This window comes from Ailuropoda melanoleuca, chromosome 5 (genome assembly GCF_002007445.2).
Source record: "Ailuropoda melanoleuca isolate Jingjing chromosome 5, ASM200744v2, whole genome shotgun sequence".
Taxonomy (NCBI): domain Eukaryota; kingdom Metazoa; phylum Chordata; class Mammalia; order Carnivora; family Ursidae; genus Ailuropoda; species Ailuropoda melanoleuca.
In genome coordinates, this window is record NC_048222.1 from 25,607,215 (window position 1) to 25,615,236 (window position 8,022).

Below are 8,022 nucleotides of genomic sequence, written 5' to 3' on the forward strand. Positions count from 1 at the left end.
CTGTGTGAACCCAAGGCCTTTGGCTTTAGAAACTCCTCCCTGTCAGCTTTTCCTGCAGCTTGAGCCAAGAGTCCAAAGGAGCAGGAAACTTGATGTCTGCTCCTGAAATAGCAACTTAAAGGGAAACAGCAGCGAACAGCCCATTAACCAAAAAAGTGAGGGCTAAAAATAGCCTGTTCCACAGGGAGGTGAGGCCTGAGTACAAAGAAGGAATGGGTCTGGGGAAACATCCCAGAGGGGGAGGGGTATGGAGAGGGTTCAGACACCCGATGGGCCTCCTCTCTGGCTGCCAAACCCAGCCGCGGCTCGCAGCCCCTGGCCCTCCCCATGCTCCCTGGAGGAGTCACAGCACCATCCCGCAGGCCTAGCTCGCTCAGGCCATCCTGATGTGGAAGGCCCTTGGTGTCCGGTCTACACCTGTCTGCCTATCAGTCACGGTCGACATTCACTGGAGCTCTGGCGGTGACTGTGTCAGCAGAGCCCCCCGAAAACCCCCCATTGTCATTCTCTCTCCCCCATCACCTGACCCACCATCACCCCGACACTGAGAACAGAGTTGTGAAGCCATTAGGTAATAAGTAACGTACCTGAGCCCCTGTCACTGATAGGGCCAGAGCACCACTGGGCTCCATGGCCCGACTCCAGCGAGCACAGGCAGACAAGCTGGTCAGCTCAGGTGTCCCCTCTGGGAGCCCTCCCTGGTTTCACTGGCCCCAGCTGTCCCCTGAACGTACAACTGCTACTAACCCTCACACCGAAATGTCCTGCCCACCTGTCCTGTGCCCCATCCTGAGCTCGTGGAGGGAGAAACAGGCTCAGATGCCTGGGCCCAGCTCCTTGTCCCCCCTGAGCACAGCATGCGCCCCTACGGCTGGTGCTCTGAAAATGGGTTTCTGTCCTCACCTGCAACACTGCCTCACTCCTCCAGTCAGCCCACCACCCCCTCTCCACACCTGGCTTCCCCTCACCCCGGGGAGTCTTCCCTGTCACGTGCTTAGAGGGGTAGCACCACATCTCCGCCTGCTTCAGCTTGGCTGAGAGACACAAAAGTGACCCTGCCCTCTGCCTGCTTCCCCTGCCACCCTGGACACACTGGCTCAGCAACTTTCCTCTGGAGAAAGAGGACCAGAGGAAGGGACAGAAGGCTTGTCCCTGTGAGCCTGGCCAGGCCACGCACCCTGCCATCAGCCACAGCCTGCGCAGGAGATCAGGAACGAAATGGGGGGAAGGAGACCTGCCCCGCTGACCCCCAGCATGACCAGCACTAACGCATCCACAGCTCTCTGAAAAGCAACACTGGCAGACACAAAGGCGGAAGGCGAATGGCTAAGGATGAGGCAGGGCATTTGTGGGCCCAGCCCAGGGCCAGTACGAAGCAGGTACCCGATACACGCCAAAGGACCAGCAATGGCTGCTTTCTCCCCTGCTGGGAGTCAGGAAACAGGAAAAATACCACCAGAAAATCCTGCATAGCAGAGCTCCAATTTGTCTACTGCCTAGAAAGGCAATGCCTCTAATAATAGCCGAGACAGATTTCTAGCTCAACTCGCCTCCGCTGTGTAGAGGGAAGTGGGACACCCCCGCTCAGCGTTGCCCATGATGGGTGAGACCACACAGGCGGCAGGGGAAAGCCACTCCTGGAGCAGCAGACATGCTGCACAGCACAGCCGGCTGGAGCGGAGACCAGGTGTCCCCTCTGCCACAGGTGAGCTCTGTCCACGCTCAGAACCTCGGGAAGTTTCCACTTCCAGATCACACAGCCACAGCCTGGACAAGCTGGCCTGGGCCGTAGGAGTGCCACCTAAGCAATCGCTGAATCAGACAAACTGCCCTATGGACCATAACACCTGACTGTGGACACAGTCTTCCCAAGTGCCTGCTCCAGAAGGGCCGTCTGCGGTCATCCCCGGCATAAGAGGAAGTGCATGGCCAGAGGGGCGCTGAAACTCGCCCAACGTGCCCGCGGGCCAGGTGCACAGGCAAAGCGGGCAAGCTAACCATGCATCGGACGCAGGGACGTGCTCGGCGGGAAGAAATTCCTGCTGCAGAGGCAGGAGTAGGTAAGGGCCCACCTGCCCCTTCTTTCTCGGGTCTTCTAAGGGAATCTCAACCTCCGTCCACAGAATGCCAGCGCCAGAGGCAGAGACACTGATGCCTCAAGCCTCCATCCCACACCTGGTCTCCTACGATCCCCGGAAGTCACCTGAAATGGGGGGAGATGGGGCGCTATTCCAGCGACGGTTCCTCCACCCCATCTTCCCGCAGCCTCTGGAGCCCACAGCAGCTTCAGGCAAAGGAAAACTAACGCCGGACTGACAGCCCGAGGGCCCAGCAGAGCCTGGCTGAAGCAGATTCTAACTCCGCTCCAGAGGAACCAGGAGTCTACTCACTCTGCACAACTCGAGCAGCTGGTTTAAACCAAGCAGCTCAAGAACCAAAGAGAAAAGCGATCAGACCCCCACGCAGGCCAGGAGGATGGCCAGGTGGGCTGACTCGAGTACATTCGGTCACGCCAGCTTGTCCGAAACACTTTCACCTCCCCTCGGGTACATGCACCACCAGCATTTTACTCCAGCATGTACTGAAACTGAGAGCACAACTCAGTCTCTCCGAAGGCGGCAACTTGAGCTCAACCCCTCTGTGCTCCTGACAAGCTCACCCCATTGGTGAGGGGTGACGGCGAGAAGCTGGAGCCTGGATGGGCAGGCAGCCAGCCACCCGCACCAGTTGCACTCGGGGGCTCTGAGGGTCCAGGGCAGATACACGTGCTTAAGTCAGACTGATCTACACAGTCGTCAACACTTGACAGGAGATTTGAGTGGGTGTGGGGCCCCAAGTGCTCTCCCCATCCTTTATTTGCTGGCCATCTGAGCCTGTTAGAATCTTCTCCGACAGAAGCCTAAAGAACTCCTCGTGGACACACTGATCCGACGTTGGCTAGCATCTCACGTCCTCCCACAGGTCTGCGGGGCCAGCAGAGGATGGCAGTCACCGTCCTGTCTACGGAGGGGACCCAGACACACCACTGGCCCATCCAAGGGTCACAGAGCCAGCCAGCGGCGGTGCTGGGCTGCCACCCAGCATCCCCCACTCCTGTCTGCAGCCACGCCCTGACGCAGGACCCATGGGTGACAGGCTCCACAGGCAGACCAGAGGACAAGCTGTGTGCCCACCTGGACACAGGTGCCAGCTTGGACAATGTTTGTACCCGACAGCCCTGGGCCCGGGCCTTGGAGTGAGGGCTGTGTTCTCACATTAGAAAGGAAAACAGAAAGAGAAAGATTATTCCAGCCAAGTGCCCAAGTGAGCACAAGGAGAAGGCTGTCAGTGTGCTGAAGTCAGGCTCGGGCTGCCTGGGCTCAAACCTGGCTCTGCTGACTTGCCGCTGAGCTGCTCCAGGCTGGGTTTAGCCCACATCTGCAAAGAGGAAGTGATCCCTCCTGGGGCAGGGAGAGGAGCCTCAGCAGACCACAGCCCAGATCATGGCCAAGTGACATAAAGCAGTGAGAGGGAGGAAGGGGACTTGGGAGCAGGGACAGCTTCACTGAGACATGCAAGGACAGCCTCCTGTTGCCACAGAAACCTCTTACCTCCCTCCTCCTTCCTCTCCTGGGTGCAAAGCAGGATGTTCAGTTATCTGACTCATCCCACCGCACCTCTACCTGCACTTAGAAAACACTGACCTTGAACACAGCCTTTGACAAAGCCCCCACCACCTACCAACCAGGCGTCAGCCACAGGAGACGGCCACAAGAACCGCTGCAAAAGGAGCTCCGAGCTGCACGCCCCGTGGGGCACAGAAGGCCTTGCTGAGCTTCCCATGCAGCCGCCTGGCCCTGCTTAGGGGCCCTGGGGGCAGAATGGAGTCTGTTTCACTGCCGGCAGGGCATGCACCCCTGCAGAGCCCTTCCATACCCGAGCGAAGATCTGCACTGCAGATGCTGCCCACAGCCCGAGGGCTATCCTGTGGGGACCTGCTGAGTAAGTGGCATGCATCATCCTTTCCAGCCACACCCTGCCCGCGGTTTATGAATCACTGCGCTCAGTCATTGAAGTAAACAGCGGTCCCCATGGAGCCACTTTAAGGACATTCTCTCATTAATCCTTGATGAGGTAGAACAGGGAACTGCTCTGGACCCGTGGGCAGCTGTGCAGTTAAGTTCATGGATGAATGCACTGTATCAATGCCCCCATACCCACCTTGCAGATGGGAAAAATGAGGCTTGGGTTCAGACCCTTGTCCCAACCAGGGAGCAGGGGCAGAGCTAAGACACCCTGCTAAGGTGTCGGGACAGGTGTCTTCTTTAGGCAAAGCATCTAACTCTTCTCATCGCGTGTCATTCCAGCTGTGACCCCGCCCTCATCATCTCACCGGAGACGAATCTGGGCGTCCCTGGAAGCTCACCAGCTCCACCACCTGGGCGGCTCAAGTTGGCAGAACCAGAGACAACCCTGGGCTACCCCTTTCTAACAAAGCTCCTCTAGGCCAGGATGCTCACCTGGTCACAGGGCAGAGAGGTGCCCTCCCTGCCCTCCCCGCAACCCCAGAAACACACATCTCCCAGGGCAGGTCCCTCTCTGCTGGAAGCAGCCCCGCTGACCCGAGCACAGGGCCATAAGGGCAGGGGACTAGTGCGCTGTCCCACCGTCACGTGAAGTTCCCCTGCAAACTTCTGTCTATACATCACAGCATCAATGACACGTGCCTGCAACCCTGAGGGTCTAGACTGCCAGTGTCACATGCAAACCCCCGCCAAGAGGGGATGTCCACTTACGCCAATTGTAAACTTGAACTTGAACGGTGGCCCCTCAAAGAACGCGGCACAGTTATCGTCACTGCCTGTGGCCAGCCGGTACGGTCGGCTCTGCTTGATGTCCACGCTGTTGATGACTTTGTTGTGTCCCGTGATCTCGCCCACGGAAGAGCCACTGTCCCACAGAAAGACGGCTCCAAACCTTTACCCGAAGAGAGGAGTCACAGGAAGAAAACAGTCAACCCTGGGTACGTTTGATGAGAGGTGGGCAGCTAAGTGCCAGTGCTCAGAGGGGGTTGGGGGGGCGCTCGTGGCCACGCTTCACGCACACGTGCTGAAGGAGCAAACACTGGAGGCACGGTGGCTTCGGCTCCATGTGCTGTTTGTCAAAGATTCCGAGACCAAGTGCCTTGGGGAAGGGACCACCGGAGGGCTGTGTCTATATGGTCCAGGCCAACAAGTCTCCCACATGGAAGGTCCCTTAAAAACACCTACCGGGGAACAGCTCTGTGGCTTATCCATTTCCTAACGGTTGTTTTGGGGCGGGACCAAGGTAGTCAGGAGCTACCATCCCCTACCAGAAGGAGATGGTGCCTTGCTCTCAGCTGGCATCCGATGCAAACGCACCGTGGGGGTTACTCGGTGTCTGAATGAAAACTGAATTGTTAAGACCAATTGGATGACCTGAAAAACTACGGCAGAACAAACACCTGCCAGAACACACATTAAAAATAGCCTCTGAGTAAGGGAAACTGCCAAGTCCAAGTGCCTGAAGCCGCCGTGGTGCCCTGGAGGGAACCCTGCACTGCGGCACTGACCCTGCTGGTCACCGGACCCGAGGGCAGCAGCCACTGAGGGCCACCTACCCCATCTCCACTGGTCCCCCTTCCTTCGTAAGGTCACTTCAGTGATATGCCCAGCTCCCCTGCAGCCAGGTGCGGCTGTGTGGTATGCCGGGAGGGACCCATCCCTTTTCCTGCTGCCTGGACTGTGGGCACAACAGCTGGTGTTCCAGGGGGTGAGGGACCCCGCCCCATGGGGCCTCAACACACACTAGGCCAAGCTGGTGTAGAGGTCACTGCTCCCCTCCCAGCAGGGGCGCCCACAAAGAAAGCCAAGCCAAGACACATGGGCAGGGAGGGGCCGAGGCCAGAGACTCACTTCTCCCTTCCTTCCCCGACCACTGCGATCCTCTTACTGTCTTCTGTCCAAGCAATGTCCTTGATCTTCCCAGCGAAAGGCTGATACTCATACTTTAAGAGGTGCTCCTTCTGCGTGGTATCCCAGATCCTGAGCTTTCCAGATACATCTGTGGACACAAAGGGTGGCGAGAGCGACGTTCATCCTTGGGTCTGGCAGTGTGGGCACAAGGCACGCCCCAGGGGCTCACCGGGTTGCTGCAGGGGCCCAAGGCCGCATTTCAAGTGAGCAAAACGTGCCACCGCTCCATCAGAGCCTGTGGCCTCCATGAGGCCCGCTACCCGGTCTCTGCAGTTCACCAGCCACCCCCTGGATGACAAGCCCTGTGTGGGCACCAAAAAGCTAGGCCACACGGAGGCCTAGAGTCGGGCAGCAGTCTGGTTCTGATTCTAGTCTCCTTGCAGAGGGATCTAAGTGGCGTACAGGCCCTGGGCAGCTTTCTGAACACTCGGGACTCAAGTTCTTCATTTGCAAAAATGTGACAAGACTAGCGACAGCCGCCTCTCCCGCGCAGCGGCTGTGCCAGCAAGGAGCAGCGCTGTGTGCAGCCGGTGAACACCGTGACTTCCACGCGGCCCCCGCCTGGGCTCCCCTCCAGCTCCTCGCCCCACCCCTGCGTCTACGGCGTGTACGGCGAGGCACACCCCACAGCCCAGATGAGCGAGGTGAGAGCAGGATTCCTGCGGGAGGCACGCAGGTGGGTGCTGGAAGGCGAAGTGGTACTACAGACGGAACTCGAAGCCACGCCTCTCCTCGGGGATTAGTAATACAGTGACAGCACCGTGAGGGGGAGGGAGAGGCACACCCCTCCCTTCCCGGCAGGATCCTGTCACCAAGATCTGAGACCAATTCCGACACAGTCCCTTCCAAAGAGCGCTGAGTTCCCAAATCAGCATGAAGATGGAGGATTTTACACTAAGTCCTCAGGCTCACATTGGGGCCGGGGGTGGGGTGGGGGGGTGCTCCCAGCAGGTAGGCTCCCAGGGGTTCCCAGGGTCCCCAGGCCCTTTTAGCACTTAACACAGACCCTCCAGCTGTTCTGTGAGCCCAGCTTCTGTCCTCCCGTTCGGGCCTCAGAACCGAAGGAGGCGGAGGCTGCACGGGGCTCCGAGGGTGTCAAACAACACATCACACCTACAACTGCACTGACCAGAGGGGAAGGACAGGGCCACCTCGGGGGGCTGCTGAGAGGCTGACACGGGATAGCACGTGTGGTCTTGGACGAGCGCCGGATACACTGGAGGTGCTCGCCACAAGCTGGTCACCACTCACCAGCAAACGAACTAAGGATCTGCAGGCCACCGGAGATCCTGCCTCACGGGCAAACACCCGGGCCCTCAGTCTGCGGGGCAGACGAGGGCAGACTCACGGCCACGGGAAGAGCACAACCTGAGGGGCCCCGGGGGCGGTCCAGGAAGGCTGCCTGGCTGAGGGGAGTTCCAAAGATGACCTGGAACTAATTCAGTCCCTAACAAAACAGGCCAGCGGGAAAGGAAAGGAAGAGGCAGAGGCTGGAGCACCAGAAACAGAGCACTGTGCGCGTGCAGAAAGGACGCGCGTGCACGCGGTGTCATGTGCACACTAGCGCACACGCCAGGCTGTGTGGTCAGCTGGGCTCAGGCCTGTCTAGGGGGCTCTAGAGTCCTGCACAATCAGCGTCTACAGCTCAGGCTCACCGTGTCCCATCCTCTCGGACGGGATGGCGCCGGCTTGCCCGCCTCCCCTGGGCTCTGCCAGCCACTGCCCACTCCCGGGGGGTGGGGCTCCTCTCTGGCCAGGCTGTGTTTCCCACGGCCTCCCCACCAGGCCCTCCACTGGGCCCTGCTTGTCCATTTAACCCTTCTTTTGGTTCACCTGAGGCAAGCTGACGATGTCACGTTACTTTCAGGTGTACAACCCAGTGACCTGACAAGTCTACAGGTTACGCCGTGTGCAGCACAGGGGAAACCACCATCTGTCCTGGCGTCACGAGGATGTCTGCGACTGCGTTCCCTGTGCTGCATCCTGCATTCCCACCACTCGCTCATTCCACACCCAGGAGCCTGCGTCTCCCAACCCCCCACCCCCC

At 59.1% G+C, this 8,022-nt stretch overlaps 2 protein-coding genes across 7 annotated transcripts in view; one reads left to right on the forward strand and one right to left on the reverse strand.

The window, feature by feature from the left end:
* EXOC2 (exocyst complex component 2) overlaps positions 1–8,022 on the forward strand; it is a 608,573-nt gene that overhangs the window by 303,986 nt on the left and 296,565 nt on the right. The gene's annotated exons all lie outside the window — the stretch shown is intronic.
* Positions 1–8,022, reverse strand: part of WDR1 (WD repeat domain 1) — a 43,689-nt gene that overhangs the window by 19,771 nt on the left and 15,896 nt on the right. The window contains exons 4-5 of the mRNA XM_034660174.1: positions 5,916–6,063; positions 4,776–4,956 (exon numbers count right to left, since the gene is read on the reverse strand). Of these exons, the coding sequence (XP_034516065.1) occupies positions 4,776–4,956; positions 5,916–6,063 (329 nt within the window). The remainder of the gene's footprint in view (positions 1–4,775; positions 4,957–5,915; positions 6,064–8,022) is intronic.